The following is a 25,036-nucleotide window of genomic DNA, read 5'->3' as shown; positions in this document are numbered from 1 at the left end:
TAGGACTTCAGCCCTGCCAGCACCTTTATTTTGCTTCAGACTTAGGATCTGCAGAGGTGTAAGGTGATAAATCCTGTTGTTTTAAGCCACGAAATGTGCGGCACTTTGTTAGAGCAGCAACAGGAAACTAATCCTCAGTGCGTATCAAGAAGAAAGACAACTTTTTTTTTTTTTGAGTTGGAGTCTAATTCTGTTACCCAGCTACCGCAGCCTTTACCTGCTGGGTTCAGGTGATTCTCCCGCCTCAGCCTTTCAAGTAGCTGAGACTACAGGGGCATACCACTACAGCCGGCTAATTTTTTTTTTCTTTTTTGATTTTTGTGCTAATTTTTTTTATTGAAGAGACAAGGTCTTGCCAAAATGCTCAGGCTGACCTTGAACCCGTGGGCTAGGGCTGTCCTCTCACCTCCACCATCCCAGTTCTCTCACCTCTACCTCCCAAAGTGCTGTGAATACAGGCATGAGCCACTGCACTTGACTGACAGATAACATTTTAAAAATGGATAACACACAGAATTAAGCATAAATGTCTGGTGTATATTGTTAAAAATACTGAACACCACTAGTAATCAGAGAAATTAACTTTTTTTTTGAGTCAGAATCTCACTCTGTCCTAGGCTGGTGTGCAGTGGCACATTCACGGCCACCACAGCCTCAGCCCACTGTGCTCAGGTGATCCTTCCGCCTCAACCTTCCAAGTAGCTGGAACTACAGGCGCACACTACCACACCTGGCTATTTTTTAAAATTTATTCTAGAGACAAGGTCTCGCCAGGTTACCCAGGCTGGTCTCGAACCCCTGGGGTCAGACAATCCTCTCACCTCCGCCATCAAATGCTGGGATTACAGGCATGAGCCTCCATGCCCAGCCTGAGAAATCAAATTTAAGAGCGATAGAGCCTATTAGATTTGCAAAAATGTTCATTGATACTGTCCATGCTGTGTTATCAAGGGTCCAAGAACAGAGCACCTTTATGTGCTGTGTCTGGTCATCTACATAGGGAAGGTGGGTTATAGGAAAACCTGATCAGATCTTTCAGAATTAAAGATGCTGTCCTTGTGAGCACCTGTGTACAACTTGACTCGTCTACTGTGAGAGAATCTTTCCATATAACTCATGAAACTTTTTCAGTCCACACAACAGAGCCTGGGGCGATACAAGAACACCTGCAGTGAATGCACCATGGACATGAACTTGCAATGTGCGTATGTGGCATGGCCTGTGTGCTTGTAGCACAGCCCATGTGCATGTGGCAGGTGTGCGTGCATGTGGCACGGTGCACATGTGTGATAGGTGTGTGTGTGTATAGTACCGTGCACATGTATGTATCATAGCCCATGTGCATGTGGCAGGTGTGCATGCATGTGGCATGGTGCATGTGTGTGTGTCAGGTACACTCTTATGCAGTTTGGGGCAAGGGGTAATGGCAGGAGTCATCGTTTTCCCTTGTCCATGGCTGCCAGGCCTACACCTCACCCACATTCTCTGTTAACATTCTGTGTTATCACATCTGTCTGTGAACATGTCTGTCCCCACCCCCAGTCCTCTAAGAGTGTGGGACCAAAGCTTCATTCTGCGAGTCATATCTGTCTTCTTGGTGCAGCTGCTGCCTAGACTGTCAGTAATGAATGATGAAAGGAAATACCTTGTCAGTGGACACACGTTCCCATAGCAGCCGTTGTCCTCAGGGACTCAGACGTTTTCCAACAAAAACCTACAAGCAAATCCGGTCAGCCCCTCTCCCAGTGTTCCAGTGGGCACTGGTTCCAGTAGCTGTGGGACTACCAGAGCTAGACCTTGATAGGTGCCTGGCACGGGATCCGGCCCAGAAACTGACTCGCAGCCTCCTTCCAGCATGGCATCTCCCAGGTGCTACATGATTTCCAGCGAGTGCTCATGGTCTCAGCACCAGTGAGACCAGGCTTCTGTCTCTGAGATGAGAGCTTATGGTCACAGGGCTGCTCTCCAGTCTGTGGGAACACAGTGTTTCTGACATTGTAGACCCTTGCCTGGAGAGGGATTGCTGGTCTGATAGGCAAACAGCCCTCATTCTAGACAGGACCCCAAGGCCCAGGGAGAAGGGGAATGGCTTTAGGAGTTGCAGTTAGTAGGGGGCGCCAAGACAGATACCTCCTCTCTCCATCTGGACCAGGGCTCTTTCCTAAGCACTCGCCTGCCTTCTCTATGAATTTATGTGCAGTCCCTTGCTCTCTCAAGAATTCCCTTGGACTTTTTGTCGTACGTTATCAAGTTTATGCTCAAAGACTTAAACTTCAGGACAGAATCTGTCCTGAGATCAGACCTGTAGTTGGCAGCCACCCCTGCAGACTGCAGTGGGCACCCCTCATTGACCGGGAGGGGGTGGGGGGAGCTGCTGAATTGAACAACTGTCTGTCACAGCTTAGCTGGGATGGCCTGTGCCCTGTGCTGACAGCCTGCTGGTCTCCGGGTGCTCCAGGTCAGCAACAGGGACTTGCTTCTCCTAGATCCAGGGCTGATAGCTCAGAGTCGTGCCATGTGGTGGGCGCTGGTGAGGGCCGTGTCTGGGCTGCAGGCTACAGGCTGCTGACTCTTGTGGAGCCTCACGAGGCAGAGGACAAGGCAGTCTGAGGTCTCCTCCATGAGGTCACCAGCCCCACCCAGGGCAGAGGTTGTCCATCCTCATGACTTAGTCACCTCCCCTGTATGTCACATGAGTTGTGAGGCACAGAGTTCAGGCCATGGTACTGCTGATGGATCAGTGGGAAGCAGAGCTGCATCTCGCATGGTTCCCCTTCTCGTGTGCTTCTGAATAGTTTGGGCCCTGAGAGGTGCTCACAGGACACTGGGGGGCACATATCGAGTTGCCGCCATTCTGGTAACCCATATGCGGGTCACCTCGTGCTGGCATGAGCAGCAGCTGGGCCTTGCGCCCTACCCAGCCCTCCTTCAGCACCTCTGACTCCTAGGCCTCGCCAAGTGTGTCTATCCTACCCTGAGAACAAGGCCTATACACCAGAGCTTGAGGCTGTCTTGGGTTTCTGTCCTCCCAGGTTCTGATACGTGCAGGTGGCTGTGGCTGTGTTTCTCCACCTCATGCATATCCTCCCAGGCTCTGGCATGTGTGAGTGACTCTGGCTGTTGCTCTCCATGTCATATGTGTCCTCCTGCTGCTGTCTGCCCTATGGACTTCAAGTACTAGCATCAGGGCAGAGATGCCAGTCTGGTGAAGAAGACACCACCATCCCATGATGTTGGGTTCCTGTAAAGCATCCATGTTACATATGTATGTAATCTCCTAGCACAGTTTCTGTGACCACACACTGACCGGCATACCTCTATCCCCAGAAGCCACTGTTGAGTTGTCATTCCTTCATCAGTGGCTTGGGCAGTTTTTGGACTGTGGAATCGTACTCTGAGGTCCAGGTCGGTTAAATGCCCATCCATGGTGATGAAGCGTCACTTGGTATCCAGTAATGGCAAAGTAAGCCACAGTGTAGAGTACTAAACCAGCCCAGCCCCAGAGATGGAAGAATATGGAAGAACGAGGACTGGACAGTGGGTGTAAGCCGTGATACAACCCAGACTGGCAGCAGACATGGCCCCACTCAGCAGCTCAGGAGCCAGTACCCTCCTGAGGCCTGGAGCAGAGTGCCGTGTGGTGTCACTGCACCTCAGGAAGGTACGGGGGCTTTAGTTGTAGACACTGTGTACACCACACACATGTACCACACAGCCACACCCACGCACCACACCCACACGTGTACACACACACATACCACATACATGGAGCAGGGGTCTAAGAGTTGGGAGATAGTCACATGTACCCATCCTCCTGGAAGTCCAGGCACCCTTGAGCCAGAATGCCAGAATGTCAACATTCCTGAAGTTGCGTCTCCAGGAGTGCCCACCTGTCACCAGGAGATCCTGCACGTGACCTGCAGTCTCTCAGCATCAGGGCAGTTTTACAGCTCTGGGTGCTTGGAAGCTGGTGAGCAGCCGGCACAGAGGAGTGGTGGGAGGAGAACATAAGAAAGGGAGTCCTCTTGGTCTCCTGAGCTTTACTTTACAATAAGCCCTCGAGTCCTGGACTGTCAAGAAGACACGACCAGTGAGGGCAGCCTTCCAGAAGGCAACCCTGCCTGCAATGTTTGGATTCTGAGAGTAGGAAGTTACCCAGAAGAGGGTGATCTAGAAAGTGGGAGATGTTTCTGTAAAAGACTCTCTCCATTCACACTGACTTGTTATCCTGTTAGATCAGACCATCGTCTTTGCTGGGAGGAGAGGCACCTTTCTTTACTAACAGGTGAGAGACCTAGAAACAAGCTGTCATCTTGGACTTTCAATGAAAATGCTCTTCCTATAGTCATAACACCATTGTGTCATAATGCCCGGCTTCCTCTGCATTTAACATCTCTACAACCTGCCATGGGCAACAGCGGTTGTTATTGCGACCCTTGTGCATCAGAGGTTCCCTGTCCCAGGATCCTGCTTTCGTCTTCCTTGATGCTTGTTCTGTTCTACTCTGCAATTCAGCAGACAGAAACTCCAGCACACAGCTCAGAAAAACACTCAGAGCACCAGGAAGTGAGCCTTGAAGCATTCAGCATCCATGAAGTCAGACTTCACGGGTCTGGGTACCTGGGGTTTATACACTTTAAACATACTAGAACTTGGGTGTGCTGCATTGAGGAAATGTCTGTGGTGAGTTTAGTTGATCGCTAGGTGGGCATTCTATGCTGTGTCTGCCGTAAGGGGGAGCGTCATCTTGACGTCTGGTCATGTTCACGCTGCATGTTCCACCCTGCCTCTTGGGCCTTCCATGTGGCTTCCCGTGTGGTCAATACCGAGTCTCCTTCCTCCTACTACATTGTGTGGTTGGTTGGTTTGTTTTCCCACAAATTTTGAACATAAAAACACGATTCTAGACTCACAGTTTCTTTCTGGATACAAATGCCTATCTAGTGCTCTTAGATCTTAATCTTCTTTAGATTAAAAGTAGAAATTAGCCCTACCTGGCAAAAAAAGAAAAGAAAAGGGAAAAAAAAATATGAAGCTTAAGATACCACTATATAAGATAATATTAATATAGTCTTTTTCTTAAGTGTTGCTTTTATGTACAACAAAACCCAGAAATCCTGGTTACACCAGGATCATGAAAAGAAAAAATTATAGGAAAAAAAATTTGAGGAGAAAGTATTTTAATGCTGCCCTAGGAAAATGTAGATGAGAGTGAAGCTATCCCAGATTAACAATTAGATAAATCTTGAGGGTTCTAGAACAGCAGGATTTAAATTCCCTTTTCAAAAGTGCCACCATTCTGCCAGAACCTGAAGGAACATGATTGTGATTGTCTATTTCTGAACTGGTGCTCTGGCGGCTATGGTCTGGCCCGCATGGAGATGCCCCACTGAGTCAGCCCCTCTGTGTCCTTGTCCCTGCAGTGCAAACCTGTCCAAGGCTGCCTGGGGGGCGCTGGAGAAGAATGGCACCCAGCTGATGATCCGCTCCTATGAGCTCGGAGTCCTGTTCCTGCCATCAGCATTTGTAAGTTCACACTCCAGCTGCCCAGTGGCCCAGTGGGTATGTTCGGCACAAGTCAGGTCTGTGTTCTCCCTTTAGTCACTGCCCTGCCCAAGGCCAGCAGGTAACTGTCAGGGTTCTCACTGTGCTCTGAGCCACAGGTCTGTGCTCAGGAACTGAGTGCACCCTCCCTGGCCTGGGTGCAGCAGGAGCCTGCTCTCAGGGTGTGAGCTTGTTAGAAACTGACCACATGCCTCAGGTGGAGCTAATAACAGTATTTACATCAGTATTGTGGGCCATGATCTGAATATTTACCAGATGGTAAGGGACAGGACACCCGAAGAGTGCCAGCCAAGCAGGAGAGGTTTAGGGGTGATTGGAGATGCACTTGGGAAGCAGGAGAGCTTGGTGGGTGTTAGAAGGATGCTGAGGTTCAGGGTGCTGGGATGGGGTAGGGCCTCCATGACACCTAGAAGGAAATTGGCAGGAGCACACACCGGGAGGCAAGGAGGCTCATGCCACCAACCGGAGTTCAGAGGTCCCAGAGGATATGACTTCGGGCCCTGCAAGCCCCTGGAGAGGTGCCATGACAGAATCAGTCTCGGGACTTCCTTCATAGCTTTTGAGCAGCTCAGGGTTCCTGTAACAGAATGGCAGATGCAACAGCTGGCTTGCATGTGGGGACCGGGCTGTGTGAGCCATCTGCCTCCCCAGACTCTAGAGTCACAATTGTCCACACAAGGAGACAGCGATTCACTTTCTTCCTTTTCCTTTTATCACTGGCCGGAGTTGGGTCTGTAGTAAACACCATGACAGTGCCATTGCGAGCCCCTCGACTGGACTGGAAGATCTAGCTGGGGGGATGCTGCATGCTGTCCCCGGACCTAAGTCTAGACCTGCAAGATACATGATTGTGGGTGCTGGCCCTCCCAAGAGCACCTTCCCTCCCAGCCCACCCATTACTGCTGGTGTCTTTCTCCTCTGTACTCGGGTGAAGAGCCCCTCCTTCCGTCTCCTCCTGCCAGTCTTCTCTCCATCTCGGACTTTTACTACAGAGCTGCAACAGGCTTCTGGTCAGGAGTATCTTAAGATGTCAGCTCAGTTTTTCTCTCCTACAGAGTAAAGCAAAGCAGACTCCCATGCTGCTTACAGCTAATGGTTCTAGCTATACCGCCCTGTGGGGTAGAGGCCACCTGTTTTGTAGATGAGGTTCCACAGCCAGAGAGAGGGGTCCAGCCCTAGCACTCAGTCTCCTCACAGGTCCCTCCTGAGATCGTTCAGCTTCTTCACAGCTTCTAGAAAGCAGTGAAGTCACAATGCCAGAATAACAGTGTTCAGTAGTTTGGTGTCATTGTGGTAACTATGGCTTTAAGTCAAAGCTGGTGTTATCTCCCAGTAATAACTCAGGTGAAGGGGAAAACTGTGTTATTTTTGCTTGGCTTTTGTGGTCAGCATTTGCAAATCTAGTTGTTTGTAGCTGTTCTCTGACCCTTGATCATGAAAGTGTATGTAATAGAAAATACTGCCCTTCCAGGTCCTCTGGAGCTGTGGTTCCCACCCTTTTGGCATCAGGGACTGGTTTTGCGGAAGACGGTTTTTCCACAGACCCAACAGGAGGGGGCAATGTGCAGTCCAGCCTCACTGCTCATGATAATCTATTTGCAGCCACTTCCCAGTACTAGCATCGCCACCTCAGCTCCACCTCAGATCATCAGGCATTAGATTCTCATAGGAAGAATGCAACCTATATCCCTCACATGTGCAGTTCACAATAGGGTTCACTGTTCTATGATAATCTAATGCTGCCACTGATCTGACAGGAGGTTGAGCTCAGGTGGTAATGCAAGTGATGGGGAGCTGCTGTAGTACAGATGAAGCTTCACTTGCAAATCTGATCACTACTGAGCTCCTGTTACCATTCACTCCATGGTCCTGGTTCAGGCATGGAGATCACCCTTGGCAACTTCACCCCCATATCTGCTTAACAGCCAAGTTTCGTCATTTCTAACTCCAGTGGCTGCTTGATCCTCTGTTCCCTCTGGCCACCCCACAACAATGCATGCTGAGACATCAACTGTTACTCCGTGGCCACCACCTCACCTACCTGGGCCACGTCCACGTCAGCCTCAGCCTGCTGCCAGGATGGGCTTTGTAGACCGTACATCCAGCCCACCATGCAAGCCCTGAAGGGAGATGCCAGACCCCTTGGCATGGTGTCCTGTGCCCTTTGCATTCTGCCTTCTGACTATCCAGGCCTCACCCTGGCCTCTCACTCCTGATATACACTGCTCCAACCATGGAGAACTCCCGGCTCTCACGACCGGCCAGATCCACCCTCTAGCCGACCCTCATCTATGCTGGGAGCAGCACCTGACATCCCCACCCAGGCATTCCCCAAATCCCCACGCCTCCCACAATTCTGGAGCTCAGGGCTCTTCACATAGTCCTGTGCTATGATCGTTGACTTGTGTGCCTCCTTGCCCAGATGGAACCACTTCCCGAATGTCCTGTGGGAGGCTCGTCACGTCTCTAGCTGATATGTCCTTTAAGTTCCTGGAGTTCACATTGCTCTGTCCTGAACATTTTGGGAAAAATGGGAAGAGTGTCCTTGGAGGCTGGGTGTATGTGGCCCAGTGAGTGCTGTATGCAGTAGCCACCAAATATGTTCGCAAGCCATGTTGGGAGCAACTTGATATAACAGCTTGCCCATAGCTGCCTTGTTAACATACACACACACACATACACACACACACACACACACTCACACTCACACTCACACTCTTCCTCCCTCTCTCCCTCCCTCTCTCCCTCCCTCTCTCCCTCCCTCTCTTCCTCCCTCTCTCCCTCTCCCTCTTTCTCTCTCTCTTTATCGTTCTCTTTCTCCAGAGCCTACTGCAGCACTAACAAATGCCAGTTCCTATGTGGTCATTATAATGTCTAAAAGATTTCTGTGGCAATCATAACCTTAAACTGTTTACTGACAGGAGCCAAATTTGCCATAAAATGAAGCCAGATGTCAATTTATTTTTTAGCTTTCCTCCTCCTTCCCATCAAGACACACCCTCTAGCACTTTCAGTTGCATACTTGCCAGGTAAACTGACTTCCTGCTCCGCTTGGTGGTCACCCTTCAGACTGGCATCCAGAACTCAATTCCTTGGGATCAGCCTGCGTCCAGCCTTGGGCAGAACTCCATGTCTGTGCCACCCACGTGTCTGTGTTATCAGCAGCCAGAGGGGTTACTTTTGTCTCTCATCAGTCAGCACAGTGTTCTGGAAGGCTGATGTGGCCAGTGCTGCAAGCCATAGGGTTCAGTGCCTAGAACAGCATGGTGTCACATTCCACAGAGGCCATCCCTGAGAAGGGACCATCCAGAGAAGGGACTGTGCAGTTCCCTATGTTCTCATAGCCACAATCAGGGCCTGTCACTCAGCATCCAGGGGGCTACATGAGATGACACTTCTGTGGCCTAAACACCACAGTGGGTGGAGCATCATAAAGATGCCACTTGAGACCTCCAGGCTCAATCAGGAGCCTCATAAGTCCCTGATACTGTATGTCCCCATGTTTTCTGGTTCTTTTAAGTGAATGAATCCGGAACCATGTCCTTTTGAGAGCAACCTAATTGTAGTTAGAGCACATTATCAATGGCTGTTCCTTTGAGAACACTTCAGGAGCTCTGGAGATGAACGTCAACACATTGACTTTGCGTGCCCGGCGCTTGGTGATGCTTGGTATCTATTAGGTGCCGAATAAAAATGTGTTCATTTAAGTTGAAGAGTTTGTTCTCTTGAGGTGTAATAACTTGTCAGTTACATAATGTTTGATGGGTTGTCTGTTTACTTGAGGTGTATTTAACTTTTAAATTAGGCTAGCTCATTAAGGTTCATAAAAATCTCAGTATAGGAAAGGTCTGATGGTTTCAAAGATCAAGTGTTCTGTGAGGTGCAAGTGTTCCTCCTTGAGCTCCTTTGCTTTGGTGTTTACTGAGCAATGTACTCTGTCAGCGTTGCATAGGCCTGGGATTGGAGCCTTAAGTATCCGTGCCTGCGGGGTGCCTTCCTCTGTTTTGTTAATGCCAGGTGCGCTGGGAGTTATAAATCATGATAATTAGAAGACAGCCCTACAAGAGTTGACATCAGATTGAAGGGAAAAGTGGTGTTTTTTTGTTTTTGTTTTTGGTCATACTCTAGAATTTGGATTGGCGGGAGGAGAAGCACATTGGTGCCTGTCAGACAAGGACAGCTCAAACCTTCTTATATCTGAGGTCGGATGTCACAAAGTGTAGCAGGGCTCGTGGTCCAGCTCTGTGGCCTTAGGCAGCTGCTTTCTCCTCTGTAAAACAAGAGTAATAACATCACAGAGAGTACCCTGAATATACAGGGGAAACCAAAAGAACCCAGAATTTATTTATAAAAAAATATCTTTATTCTTCCATGTTTAAGCTTCAGCCTCCTTCAAAGTACTCTCCGTTGGATGCAATACACCTATTGAAATGCTTTTTTCACTGCTAAAACAGTTTTTGAACCATACATTTTAAAACTTTTTAGTGCTTCTGCCATTTTGTGTTTCAGCTCTTCCACATCAACAAAATGTTTCCCTTTGAGAACTTTTTTCAGTCAAGGAAACAAGAAAATGTTGATCTGGGTGAGATAGAGTGAAAAGGGAAGGTAGCACATGGGAGTCAAGCCACTTTTTATCAAAAACTGCTGAATACCCAGCATGTTGTAGGCAGGTACGTTGTCATGGTGGAAGAACCAGTCACCTGTTTATCACAAGAATCACTAAAGCCAAACGTTGCCTCTCCCAACAATGCAAACTGGTTCACTGATGCTGAAGGGTTCCTAGAACACCCACCTAGTGGGGGAAGCCTGTACTACAAGGGCCCACCCTCGAAAAGATGATTCTGGGTTTTTAGGGGTCCCCCTGTACGTTATGGTTGCACTAGTTTATTTCTTGGAATACTCTGTGGGCCAGCCATTCACCCAGCTCAATAGGCCAGAGCCAAGGCTGGAACCCAGAATGTCTAAAGCCTCAGCCAATGCATCTCTACTGTGTCCTCGGACACTGTGCCCCTGGCCAGCCTTTCCTAGCTAAGACACGTGACCACAAAGACAGAGAACCTTAGTCTTCTTTCTTTGGGTCAAGACATTAGCACTGTTGGGGATGTGGGGATGTGTTTAGATGGGTAAACAGGAATGAAAGACAGATGGACAGACTAACAGTGTGCAGGATGATCCGGAAGGGACAGAAGTGGGCATGTGTGGATACACAGGAGGGGATAGCACTAATGTGTCGGGTACCTGTGCTGAGGCTGACTCTGTGTTGGAAGGAAATGGCTTGTGCGCAACAACCTGGAAATAGACCCTCAGCTTCCACCCTGATGAAGGTCTAAAGTTAACACCCTATCTTGGCATTCTGGGAATAAACTTTCCATCTTGGCAGGTCTTGAAGATTTTGTATTTTTATATTTCTGTCACATTACACTGGAGCACTCTCATTATAACATGAAAGCAACTTTTTTTTCTTCTTACCCAGAGCAGGCAGCCTGTTACTATAGCAATGTTAAAAGTATTTTTGAGTTATTTTTAGTGAGTTCCACAAGCTCCCTGCAAACTATAGATAGTATGTGGTTGAAAGGGACTGTCATGACCGGGTGCAGTGGCTCAAGCCTGTAATCCCAGCACTTTAGGAGACCGAGGCGAGAGGATTGCCTGAGCTCAGGGGTTTGAGACCAGCCTGGGCAACTTGGCAAGACCTCGTCTCTACAATAAATCAAAATAATTAGCCAGGTGTGGTGGCGCACACCTGTAATTCCAGCTACTTGGAAGTCTGAGGCGAAAGGATTGCCTGAGCCCAGCAGGTCCAGGCAGTGGTGACCATGAGTGTACCATTGTATTCCAGCCTAGGCGACAGAGTGAGACTCCAACTCAAAAAATAAAAAGCAAAAAAATAAAAAAGAAAGGAACTGTCACATCCAACATTGTTCCTCTTGTTTGTTTATATCTTTTGTTAAACTTTTGCAAACTTTGTTATAATTTTATTCCTGAAATTTAAAACACATTTTTAGAAAGAAAAATAATTTGGGTGGGTTGTAAATATATTTACCAATGAACACTGAAAATAGCTCTGAAATAACTTGGATTTTGTTGTGAGTACCATAAAGTTACGATTACTTCTTGGGATGTTCTAGGTTTTTTTCTAGAAAAGAGTCTCATGACAGATTTCCTCTGTGTGTCCACAGGGCCTAGACAGTTTCAAAGTGAAAGAGAAGTTCTTCTCTGGCAGCCGGGAGCCGACAGCCACCTTTCCTGTGCCATATGACCTGCCTCCAGAGCTGTATGGAAGTAAAGGTGAGACGTGGTGGAGGGAAGCCATGAGGGGTTGCACCCTAGGAGAGACAAGCAGGCTGGGCACATGGCTCACGCCTGGGATCCCAGCAACACAAGACTGAGTCAGGAGGGTTGCTTGAGCCCAGGAGTTCAAGACCAGCCTGGGAAACAAATCGAGACCTCGTCTCTACAAAAATAAAAAAATTAGACAGGGCTGGTGGTGCATGCCTATGATCTCAGCACTTTGGGAGGCCAAGGAAGGGGGATCAGTTGAGTCCGGAAGTTCAAGACCGGCCTCGGCAACATAGCAAGATCCTTCTCTATAAAAAACAATAGTAGGGCATGGTGGCACATGCCTGTAGTCCCAGCTACTGAAGAGGCCAAGGCAAGAGGTTTACTTGAGCCCAGGAGGCCGACAACAGCCTGGACAACTTGGCGAGACCTCATCTCTACAAAAAAATTTTAAAAATAGCCAGGTGTGGTGGTGTACACCTGTAGTCCCAGCTACTTGGAAGGCTGAGGCAGAAGGATCACCTGAGCCCAGGAGGTTGAGGCTGTAGTAGCTGTGATCATGCCACTGCCCTCCAGCCTGGGCGACAGAGTGAGACTCCGACTCAAAAGAAAAACTATCCAGGAGAAGCTGCTTGTCTCCATGGGAGCCTGGCTTAGGGAACCCTTGGAAGCTCAGGACTGTAGAGGACCCTTTGCTAGCCTATCTGGAGTCACTGGAACCACAGTCCTCAAACTGTTTGGCTTGGGACCCCTTAATACTCTTATAGCTATTATACAGGTACTCCTCGGCTTACAGTGGGGCTACATCCCAATAAACCCAGCATCAGTTTGAGAATATCACACATTGAAAATGTGTTTACTGCATCTCACCTTCCAAACATTGTAGCAAGCCAAGCCTACCTTCCACCTGCTCAGGACACTCGGAGTAGTCTGCCATGGGACAAAAATCTAGCACAAAGACTTTCCTAGTGAAGTGTCGACTGTCCGTGAAATGTATTTACTACATCCTGGAGGACTGTTTCTCACAAATACCTGCCATGGCTACAGTATCATAAAGCCAGAAAAGTGTTGTCAATCATCGTAATTCAGGGGCTGTCTATACTAGAAATTAAAACCAAGAAACTTAATAAGCTCATTATAACATGCTTTTATGATTATTTTCAAAAAGAAGGTGAATTAGCAAGGAAAGGGTATCATTTTATGTTTTTGCAGCCTCGCAGCTTAGCCTGTCATGATGTCACGCCACATCACCTCTGTACCCCTGTGTGAACGTGAAAGGAATACAGCAAATGACAGCTTCATGTTACAGCAAAAATAATTTTGACTTCACAGATACCCACCAAAAGGGAGGTTCCCAGACCATGCTTTGAAAACTGCTGCACTTGACTATGACTTTCATATAGGTGGCGACGCAGTGTTTTTCACAATAGGTCAATAGGAATATCCACAGAAGGTTCTGGTGCCCTCGAGGCGGACTGGCTGACTTAGGCGCACCACCTTGCCCAGCCAGGGTGTGACCTGGCCTCTCAGGCTGCTCCTTCAGCCCTGAGATTGCCTGTCTTAGAGGTCGGTCCACACTTAGCACTCACCCAGAATGAGATCAGAACACACATAATTCAAAAGGGCAAATGCTCACATCAACAAATCCTGTCCTGGAAGGGAGAGTCCTGTGTGAGCAGCCACATTATCACCTGCAGGCTTCTAAGCAAGTGCTAGATCTGAACAGAGAACGTTTGTTTGTTGAATGTTTCAGTGGCGTCATTCCATGAATACTTCGTGGGCCCCTCTGCTCCCCAAACACTGCTGGTTGGGCTCTGGCAACTTTGCACCTGCCCTCAGCCTTTCAGCTCTGCGAGCCACACCTCCTCCTTGGACTGCCCCATCTCTTAGAGTGTGTCAACACATCTGACAAAGTTGGTCCTGTCTCCTGCCGTCCAGCCCCTTGCAAGCGACCTTATGTTTCTTTAATCAGGCGTGTTGATACTAAGTTTCAAAGGCCTTCTTTCCTCCTTCCAAAGCAGGGGTGTCCTAGCGGATCCTCTAAATGTGTCATGTATTCATGCAGATTCCTTTTTCACTAGCAACATTGTGTAGCTTTTATTTGAATCTCAAGGAATCTGTCACTGTCCCATCTGCCACCAAAAAGCGGGGAAGAGAACCCTGCTTGAAAACCAGGCCGTGTTTGTGTGCTGACTCCACAACTTACTCAGGATCCTTAGGTGGTTGACTACCTTCCCTAGACCCTGGTGTCTCTCTGCAAATCGAGGAGCTATGATACCCCCCTGAGGTTAACTGAGACATCCACAAAGGCCCAGCTCAGAGTGAGCAGCCAGTCAGAATGAGCTGCTTTTCTATTAAAACATCTAGTTCACCTGGCACACAACAGACCTTGAATCCATGTGACTCTCCTGGTGCCTGGGTGAGCCAATGACTTGCACATCCAAGCTCGTGCAGGGTCTGTACCTGGACCTGCCCATAACTTCCTCTCCCCCACTCTGGCTTCGTGCTACACTTTTCTCCCTTTCTGTTTTCCAGATTCTTTTTCTTGTTTGTTGAGCCTGAATTCTCCTGATTAAACCCACAAGAGGTGGGGACTCACCATGACTGCCTTGGGCTTGATCTGCTGGGGTCTGGCCCCGGACCCTGACTTCCCACCCCAGCCCTGAGCCCCAGCTGGATTCCGCCCCTCCCTTTAATCCTAATCTTCAGGGGAGGATGAAAGCCCAATGGAAGAGGAAGAACAGCCTTGAAAAGTGTCCCAAGATAGCAAAAGCATTCTCGAGAATTGAGAAGTCAGGTCTGAGGCCAGTAGTCCCCAACCTTTTCAGCATCTGGGACCAGTTTCACGGAAGACAGTTTTTCCATGGACTGGGGTGGGGGCATGGTTTTGGGGTGATTCAAAATATATCACATTTATCTTTATTTCTTTAAATTGTAATATATAATGAAATAATTATACAACTCACCATTTAAAAAAGGTGCAGACAAAAGTGGTAAGTAAAATAATGGGTGGGTCACACATAGACTAAACTAAGTGTCGGATCCTGACTTAAAGCCTGCCACCAGATGTAACTGTACAGTTGAAGTACATCGACTCTCTTGCCACTCACTGACAGGGTTTTGAGATGAGTCTGCAAGCAACTCACTTATTGTGGTCTCTGTGCAGTCAAACCTCACTGCTCGTGTTCCTCTGTATTTGCAGCTGCTCCAGTGCTGGCTTCACCGCCTCAGTTCACCCTCAGAGCATCAGACATCAGATTCTCATAAGGAGCATGCAACCTCAGTCCCTCCCATGCGCAGTTCACAGTAGGATTCATGCTCCTATGAGAATCTAATGTCACCGCCGATCTGACAGAAGGCAGAGCTTCGGCAATCATGCGAGCAGTGGGAGCAGCTGTAAATACAGATGAAGCTTGCTTCGCTCACCCTCTGCTCACCTTCCCTAGGCCCTGGTGTTTGGACAGCAAGCAGAATGCTTTCCAATGTTCAGATGAGTCTTTTGTTTCTTGGGCAGTTTCCTTGAAAGATTCGTACAAAAGAGACTAGCACATTTCATTTTATACTGGTATTATATTATCTTCCACACCGCTGCAGTAGCATGGAGAGTAATGCCAGTAATTCAGATGTCTTCCTTTCATATGTAACCAACATGCCAAGGAGCTGTGTAGACTGTTGAAAGGCATTTATTAATACCAAGATGTAGAAAAGTGAGTGGCTAAGGGCCTTTCAAAAGCACTTCATCTTAAAAGTTATTTTCTTATTTATTTATTATTATTATTTTTTAATTTATTTTACTCTAAAGAAGTGGGGTACGAGTCAGGATTATGTACACAAGTGGTCATCGTACAGGTAAAGTTTGGGCCCCACCTTTTGGTCCCCACTTTCCTGGTTTGAGGTCAGGTACCCTTATTAATGTTATGTGCCTACCCGCCTACACCCACCCCCACCCCGCCACCTTCCATTGGCAGTTTCCGGCTACTGCCAATCCCTTTCTCACAATTTTATGGTAAATGTTTAGGGTCTGCTTATGAGTGAGAACATGTGACACTCAGTTCTTTGTGGTAGATAAATCACTTAATGTCATAGACTCTAAATCTATCCAGGTTGCTGCAAAGTCCATAATTTTTTTAAGTGATTTTCAAGCCACTGTGACACATAAAGATCTTGTTCAGTGTTCTTTTTTTATCAGAAGACAATACAAAAAACTTAGCTGAGACTGCTATGAACACATTGATGGCTCAGGCTGCCGGGTGTCTTGAGACCAAGGGAAGGGTCAAAGTATAGCTGAAGCCAAGGGCACGTGCTGCATGCCCTGAGCTGCTACCTGCCTCTGTTCAGAGAAGGAAGGCCCCAGAGGTGTGTGCTGTTCTGAGACCCTGCTTGGCTCTGGCCGTCCATCCTGGACCCACTGAGGGGCAGTTGGCAGCAAGCACTCCAGCCTTCCGGGTTCTTCTGTCTGCACTACTCAGAACTGTACTGTGAGGCTTTGTCTTTAATCCTTGTGATGGATCCACAGCCTACCCATGTTGTGGTTTGACTCCAGCAATGGCAACATATGGGAAAAATGAGGTACCGAAATGTTTGCAATTTCTGAAACATCCCTTGAATGAAGAAAGAAGAGTTCACATTTATTGAGCACCTGCACCATGTCAGGAACATTCACAGATGTTCTCATGTGTGCTCCACGGCGATCCCAGCAGTTGCTAATGTCATTCCCATTTTACAGAGAAGGACATTGAGGCCAGGACATGGTGAGCAGAGAGGGATGGTCGTGGGATCTGAGCTCAGATCTACAGCATTCTTTCCACTGCACCCGGCCTGGGCATGTGGCCTTCTCCAACAGTGGCTGCATTGTTTCGCCAGTAACTTGAGTGTCCCATCGATTATTAACACTTAACAACAGAACAAACACTTCCTGGGCATGACTCTGGTGTCTTGGTTCTGTGTGCTCGGCTGAGTACAGAACCAGTCCTGTCTCAACTACTTACTGTGGGTTTCTTCCGTTTCCTGGAAAGAGGGCAGAATGGCTGCCCCCCATGGGCTTGCTCCCTGCACCAGGCACTGTGTCCTACTCACTTCATGGATTTACCTGCCAGCATGGTTGCAGATGAGGAGACGGGTCTTGCTGGTGGGGGGTCTTATGGCAGCACCAGAATTTGCCCCTGGGCCCAACTTGGCTGCTTCCCCACAGTCTCTTCCCCCATCCCCCCTTGTGTCCTCATGGTAGCCTTTGCTAGAAGCTGTTGTCCAAAGGGAGTGTTGCTGGGGCTTGATTCCAAAGTGCTCATCACAGGCTAGAGTTGAGCACACACATGCTTCTGTCTTTTCGGGGAGGGAACCTCTGTGATCCTGTTCAAGTAACTGTTGTGTGACATGTGATGTGCTTTCTCCCCAGATCGACCGTGGGTATGGAACATTCCTTATGTCAAAGCACCAGACACACATGGGAATATGTGGGTGCCCTCCTGAGGACCCGAAAGCACTGTGAATCTTAAGTGCAAGATGCTGAGCCCCAGAAACCGCCTGTCTCGTTCATCCTGGGTGTCACTTCCCTGAAAGCCTCACTTGCACCCACAGAACTCTGCAGACCTCACTCTTATGAACGTGGATGTTGGTTGTACTCTTCGTGGCCATGATTGCATTCTCACTAAAAAAAAGTATTATTTTCTTAATTCACTCTTATATGCTTTAAAAAGAAAACTATTAAACTTCACCATGTTAAAAAGAATGTAGGCAGGTGAGTGGCTGTTGTGAGATACCTGGGACTGGGACCAGAGTATTTCAGATTTGGGTTTTCTTTTGGATTTGGGGATATTTGCATATGCATAATGAAGTACCTGAAATGGGACCCCATCTGAACACAAGATTCATTTATGTTCTATATGTTCCTTATGTACATAGCCCGAGGGTGATTTTATACAAAACTTTTAGAGGTTGTGTGCATGAAACCGTTTGTGACCCAGCACATAGGTAAGGGGTGGAATCTTCCACTTGAGGGCGTCATGTTGGCACTCAAACCTTGTCGGACTTGGGAGCATGTCGGATTTTGGATTTTCAGATGAGGGATGCTCAGCTTGTACAAAGATATAAAATACTCAGTGATGCAAAAAGCCCTGTGGTAGTGGTGGCTTTTGGAAGGTTGCCTTGCTGGGCATCCACTCCCATCTTGGAGGCTCCCTTGCTTCCACCAGAGCATTTCCGTGAAGAACATGGTCGCCCTCAGGCCTGCTGAGTGTGTCGCTTGGGCTTGCTGCCCGCGAGTGTGCGGACATCCCTGGGATCCGTTGCACAGCTACTGTACTGCTGCAGCCTCTGTGGAGTCTGGTGACCCTGCAGACATGAGCTGTGATCCTGCCACTCTGCTGCTGCCAGTGGCTTCAGCCGTCCACTCACAAGCCTGACCCTTCCCTCTTAGCACCCTGCAGGCCGCCTCCCTGCTAAAGACAGGTTCCCCTGGGCCCAGCCCCCTGCCTGGGGTAAATGAGTCTTTTCTGTCCCCAGAAATGTCCAGAGAAGACAACTCATAGAATCATACAAGAGCACATGGTTATTTCACTTGGAAAAAACCCTACAAGGTGCCCACAGCCTCAGCCTACTGGACTCAGGTGATCCTTCCACCTCAGCCTTCCAAATAGCTGGAACCACGGGAGTGTGCCATCATGCCTGGCTAATTTTTATTTATTTATTTATTGTAGAGATGTGGTCTTGCCATGCTGCTCAAGCTGTTCTCAAACCCCTGAGCTCAAGCAATCCTGTCACCTCTACCTCCCAAAATGCTGGAATTACAGGCATGAGGCACCGCACCTGGTCTGAAAGATTTTTTTTTTTTTAGTTGGAGTCTCACTCTGTCGCCCAGACTGGAGTGCAGTGGCCGCTCCCGGCCACCACAGCCTCGACCTGCTGGGCTCCGGCAGTCCTTCCGCCTCAGTCTCCCAAGTGGCTGGAACTACAGGCGCACTCTACCACGCCCAGCTAGTTTTTTGGGTTTGTTATAGAGATAGGTCTCGCCAAGTTGCCCAGGCGGGTCTCGAACCCGCGGGCTCAGGCAATTCACTCACCTCAGCCTCCCAGATATTTTTTTTAAGCCTTTCAAACTCTGGTTCCTCAGAGGCCTGGGGTCTTCCAGAGGTGCCTTGGGAAGCTTAGGGCTAGGCAGGGGTGGGTGGAGGAGAGGAGGGGTTTCAGGGTCGCCCCCACCTCCAGCGAGAAACTGCTTTCTGTTTTATGCACGGAGATTCCTGAAGAATGGGGCACCTCCCAGCTGCCTTGAAGGGAAAAGGGGAGGCCTGAGGGCTGGGAGGAAAAGCCAACGTGGTGGGACTGGCCCAGCAGTTTGCTCTGTGTGTCCAAGGTACTGAGGCAAAGGACCTGTGACTCTCACTCATATAGTGGTCCCATCCTGGGGCAGTGGCAGTATGAGCTCCAGGCGGCAGCAGGGCATCCTCACAACAGCCACCAACAACTGGCCAAGGTGATAACAGCGAGGCCACAGCTGAAGTCACGGGGGTCACACCGGTACATGGTTTATCCTACCCACATCCCTCCACAAGGAGGCGGGCGGGGAGCGAAAGTCAAGGTCAGAGCTGGAGTTGGTGGCCCCGGTTTGAACCCCAGCCCCACCACTCACCTGCTGTGCAGTGGAGACCAGGTCATCTGACATCGCCGTGCCCTGGTCCCCAACTGTAAGATGCATGTGGTGTCCTGACACGCTCTGCAGAGGGCTGCCGTGCACCTGGTCATGTGAGCACACTTGAAGCTTCAGAGCCACCCATGGGACTGGGTCTACTGCTGCTCTGACAGCCAGGTCACTGGGATCATCCTCATTTTCCTGAAGGAAACAGGTTCACGAGCTCAAAGTCATGCTCCTAGAAACACTCCTCCCCAGCATTCGCACCCAGGTCAGCAGCCCTCCGGCCCTTCGCTCAGCCCCTGCCCTGCTCTGGGTGGCCAAGACCCCAGTATGTGGAAAGCTGAATCTGAGGACATGGCCACATTGTCCCCACTCCACTGTGGATGGATCATTTTTCAGCATACAAAGTCAGGTGCTTGTATGCCACAGCACTGCCAGGTTGCTGTGAATGTTTCTGAAGGCTGCTTTCACTTTCTGAACTCGGCCCAAGCCAGCCCTGGACCGCCGACACACTCAGAGTGGTGCCCTCTAGACCCTGTGGGGACGGGTCCCTTCTGGAAATGGAGGCAATTCTGTGAGATGAGTTGGGGAGAGAACATGAAATCACAGGCAGGGAAGTCCATGGTCAAGAAGTCTGCACTCAGCGGGTGTCCAGGCCTGACTCCCAACTGCAGTCTTGTCCTGCACGCCTTACCGAGGTGCGCCCGGGCCTAGGCACAGAGGGCACGACCCAGTCAGGCAGGCAGGGTCACTAGCATGTTCTGGGCACAGTCAGCAGCACGTGTGGGAAGTGAAGTTAACCAAGAGCACGAGGACAGACACAGTAAGCCGTCTACCCCTCTGGTCCTCCCTGATAATGGGACTGATGACACCAGGCCCCAATGTCCTAGAGGACACTGCTTCACTGCCACTTCTGAGGAAACCCCAGCCTTTCCGTGGGCCTGAGGCTGTCCCCCCTTCCTCCTCTTCCCCACCTCTTCCCTCCCTCTCAGTTCCCATGGGACACTGTCCAGATCACTTAACCTTCACACCTGCTGAGGACAGACCTTATGGGAGGAACCACCTTGTACCACTTGGTAGATGCCGGCCCAGGAGATGTGTGGTCCAAGGAAGGAGTTTTCTACACGCACATGAGAGGAACCTCTGCCTTTTGTCCTAGAAAGTTGTATCTTGCCCTTGAATCTGATCAGATTTTTTTTTTTTATGGAGATGGACATGTAGCCCTAAGCATAAATAAGATTTTCACACTGAATGGTGAATTTCAATAGAACATGCTGAATGCTTGAGCACCAAAGACACTGAAACACACCAAGGCAGAGACCTGTCAACCCTGACACAGGGAGACAGAAGTCACCTGTCATCTTGGCAAAATGATGCAAGTCCCTGCCATTCTCACAAATCCTCGTACAAAGCAGGGAATGGAAGGGAGGTCAGATTTTTAAAATTACTCACCAGCAATTCCTTGGCAAAGCTGCCTGTTAATCAGCTTTCAAGTCCACTGGCATGGGAGGCTGCATTTTCTTGCACAACAGTAACCGCTCCTGTTGCCTGAGTTCTTCCTGGGTCTCAGCTTTTGTGCTTATGTGCTCCCTACTTAGTCCTCACATCAAGGATGTGAAGAGGGTGCCATTACTGACCCTGTTTTCCAGATGAGGAGACCAAAGTGCAAGGGAGTGAGGTCACACAAGGTCCCGGGGTAGGCAGCAGAGCCAAACTGCGCCCCACACACAGGCTGGGCCTCACTCTCCAGGACTGGTGGAGATGATACAGTCATCCTTAATAGAAACTATGAGTACAGTGTTACGTCACTTTTTGATGGAATACGGTGCTACCTCCATATCATGCCTGAGTCAGATCTTAGGATAAAATCCTCGACAGGTTATCCAAGTTTCATGGCCTCCTTTTTCAAGCAGCATCCAAGACTAAAGAGTTCAACAAGTTGTACAATTTCTGACTGCATTTCTAGCAACTATAAGGCATATCTATGTCTTGGGCAGACATTGCTTATGTGTAGTGGGATTCACACACCAGGAAAATGAGGCAAATCAGGTTAAAGGTTGTCTGCAGCCATTTACTTCTGGGAAGTGCCCACAAGGACATGCTTAAGACCCGCAGGGAGGCCGTGATCCACTCTGGGCCTGGTCTGTGTCCACTGGTCTCTGAGCACTAACCCTGGCCAGAAAGTGCTAGGCACTCTGCCAGGAACTATTCCACGTGTTTTGTGTTTATTAATGCATCCTCCCAGTATCCTGTCAAGGAGGCACTGTCATCATCCCCACTCACACAACACAGCACTGATGCCAGCCAGAGGAGCTAAGGTGATTTGAGAAAAGTCGCATCACCCGTGAGTGGCACGGCTGGGACTTGAAGCTGAGCAAGTGTCCTATGCAGCTGTGAGCTGTTCCCAAGCTCCAGCCAAGGAGCAGTTTTGCGAACATGACATGTAGACACAAGGCCGGGCGCCTGCTCATCTCTAATATGAATCACAGCATGGCAGCCAACCAGCAGTGCATCAGCACACCCGCTGAATGTCGCATCAGGGTGTGGGCCTGAGCACTGGGGTACTAGAGCCAGACCTACCAGGAAGCAGGTGCCGGCCAGGCTAAAGCACAAGGGCCGTGCACTTGTCACCCTTCAGTGTGTTCTGGTGAGTCCTCTGAAGCCTGCGTTCTGTGATGCCCTAGATCTACAGCACAGATCAAGGAAGGAGGCTGGTGTTGGGAGAGGAGGCAGCATGGGAGATGTGGGGGTGAGGAGACAAGAGGTGGCCCAGGAAACAGAGTGTTGAGCGTGGCAGTGGGAATGCCGCCCATGAGCGCGCGGTCAAGGCTGCAGGGAACCATGGCCGTACCACTGCACTCCAGCCTGGGCAATGAGCAAGACCCGTCTCTAAAAAGGATAAACATCCATCTGGAAGTATACATACGTCAGGATTCTTTTATTGTTACAGAAACCTGGCTATTTAGGCTTATGAAATAAGAGAGACTCCAAAAAGTCCAGGAGCCATGGGTCCCCTAGAGCAGTTCGAGGTGCCCCATTTCAGCTCTGCTTTCCAGGACACAGGCCTTGTTCTCCAGCTTGCTACACCTGGGGCCAGAGTGCTTCTAGCTCTAAGACCTTCTTCCTTCCAGCTAGTCACTCCACAGACAAGAAGACACTGGCTGCTCCCACTGAAGTCCTGGGCACTCCTAATGGGCCATCTTGCATCACAAGCCCTCCCTGATGCCACCACTGCAGAGACCCGGCCCTGGAGGGGGAGGGAGGGGCAGGCAGGAAGCTCTCGTGGGCAGGCAGGAAGCTCTCGTAGGCAGGTAGGAAACACTGATGACCACTCCAGAACAAAGAGTTGTGCCACGCCTCTTAAACAGTCAACACTGTGCCATGCCTCTCAAACAGTGTGCGCAAGCCTGTAGAATTTACTTGACAGCAAAAGGAAACCAAGCAGGGAAATTTTTAAAAATCCAAGTTTCTCGTAAAAGATGCATAAATAAGTGAACTCTTGGGATCTGAGTGTTCTAGAACAGTGATTTTCAAATGGTGGCTCACAACCCTCAGGGGTATGAGATCCCCTCTGTGAATCACAAGGTCCATTCAGCGAGGGGGTCACGACCAGCACTTTAATGAGAACATCCGTGTGAGGCACAAGAAGGACTGTTTTTGCTTCAGTTTATAAATCTCTGAGTGTCTTTAGGGTGGCAGTGGAAAGTATGTTTCTACCCTGGTTCCCTGGCTTCTTCCTTGGACCACACATCTGTTTTCTACACTTGAGTCACCATTCTCCATGTGCCCGGAGACTGCCGGTTCCAGATGGTCACCAGGTAACACCTTGAGGTTCAGTGGATGCCTGGGAGGTGATGCGGCCCAGGCACTCGGGGTTCCTTGGGATTATCTAGTCCCAGTTCTGCTCCCACCAGGCTGGGGGACCATAAGCGGGTCACTTAGTGCCTCTGAGTCCCCTGTTCTGGGAGGGTAAGAGAGAATAACAGGAAGAGCTGCCAGCTGTCCTCCTGTCTCTTGGGATTGCTGGAAGGCCGGATGAAGTGGTATCCTTGAGAAGTGGCAGAAGCTTCAGAGATGAGAGCCGTAATGGTTTTCATTTGCTATCAGTCAACAAGTACCTGGAACTGGCAGTCTCTGGGCACATGAAGAACAATGACTCAAGTGTAGAAAATAAAATCCATGTCTTCTGGAAATGCATTCTTCCACAAATGTTCTTCCCAACCTCATTTAGATATAAGAATCCTAGCCAGGCACGGTGGCCCACACCTGTAATCCCAGCACTTTGGGAGGTGGAGGCAAGAGGATTTCCTGAGTCCAATGGTTAAAACTAGCCTGGGCAACTCGTCTCTATAATACATCAAAAAATTATCTGGGCATGGTGGCACGCACCTGTAGTTCCAGCTACTTGGAAGGCTGAGGCAGAAGGATCACCTGAGCCCAGCAGGTCGAGGCTGCAGTGGCTGTGAGCGTGTCACTGCACTCCAGCCTGGGCAACAGAGTGAAACTTCATCTCAAAAAAGAAAAGAAAATCCTGGCTGTGAATGGTGGTCAGGAAGCCTGTGGCTCCCAAGAAAGTGTCTCTATTCACAAGGAAGTCTTCATTGTTGGGTCTCAGAAGCACACCCAGAATAGCCGACTTGCATGCTGAAAGTCCTGGATTCGCGATAGCTGCTGCCTTCCAGGAGGAAGGGGGTTAAGGACTACATGTTTCTGTGACCCCCAAGAGGGAATTGGTAGCTAGGGATGAGGGAGACGGTAGAGGGACAGTCTCTAGGTGGGGGGGGGACAGCTAAACTTGCTTTTAGTCACAGTAAATCCCCCTCCTGCAGAGTTATGCTTATGTCCTACTCGAAATTACATTTGGTTCTGGTGCCTGGTGTCAACTCCTGAGCGGGAAGGGAGGATCTGGGTGGGCAGCAGGAAGTAGTGAAGGTGCTGGGGCTGCTGCAGGCGGAGGCCTGTCGGGAGAGAAGGGAAGACCCGCCTGGGTGGAGGCGTGGCCAGGGTGTGAAGGATGGGCAGGTGAGGGCATGGCCAGCATGTGAAGGATGGGTGGGAGCATGGCCAGGGTAAGAAGAATGTGTGGGTGAGGGCATGGCATCTGTGAGAGGGATGGCTGCGTGGGGCATGGCCAGGTTGTGAAGGATGGGCTGGTGGGGTGATGGCCATGGTGTGAAGGATGGGTGGGTGGGAGTGTGGCCAGAATATGAAGGATAGTCTGGTGGGAGTATGGACCAAGTGTGAAGAATGAGTGGGTGGTGGTGTGGCCAGGGTGTGAAGGAATGGGTGGGCGGTGGCATGGCCAGCAAGTGAAGGGTGGATGAGCGGGGGTGTGGCCAGGGTATGAGGGATGGGTGGGTAGGGGCAAGGCCAGGGTGTGAAGGATGATTGGGTGGTGGTATGGCCAGAAGGTGAAGGTTGGGCAGGTGGGGGCGTGGCCAGGGTGTGAAAGATGAGTGGGTGGTGGTGTGCCTGGGTGTGAAGAATGGGTGGGTGAGGACATAGCCAAGATGTGCAGGATGGGTGGGCGGGGGCATGGCCAGCATGTGAAGGAGGGATGGG

General features: G+C 49.7%; 1 protein-coding gene across 1 annotated transcript in view; it reads left to right on the top strand.

Annotated features, from left to right (window-relative positions):
- The window catches only part of LOC103252810 (tyrosyl-DNA phosphodiesterase 1), a 30,109-nt gene extending 12,543 nt beyond the window's left edge, over window positions 1–17,566 (top strand). The window contains exons 3-5 of the mRNA XM_008051403.2: window positions 5,424–5,526; window positions 11,745–11,853; window positions 17,240–17,566. Coding sequence (XP_008049594.2) covers window positions 5,424–5,526; window positions 11,745–11,853; window positions 17,240–17,313 — 286 coding nt within the window. The 3' untranslated portion in view covers window positions 17,314–17,566. The remainder of the gene's footprint in view (window positions 1–5,423; window positions 5,527–11,744; window positions 11,854–17,239) is intronic.
- Window positions 17,567–25,036: the final 7,470 nt, after the last annotated feature.

The sequence above is a fragment of the Carlito syrichta genome, unplaced genomic scaffold (assembly GCF_000164805.1).
Source record: "Carlito syrichta isolate Samal-C Ts95f unplaced genomic scaffold, Tarsius_syrichta-2.0.1 Scaffold171376, whole genome shotgun sequence".
Classification (NCBI taxonomy): Eukaryota; Metazoa; Chordata; class Mammalia; order Primates; family Tarsiidae; genus Carlito; species Carlito syrichta.
This window is presented reverse-complemented; position numbering and strand designations above follow the sequence as displayed.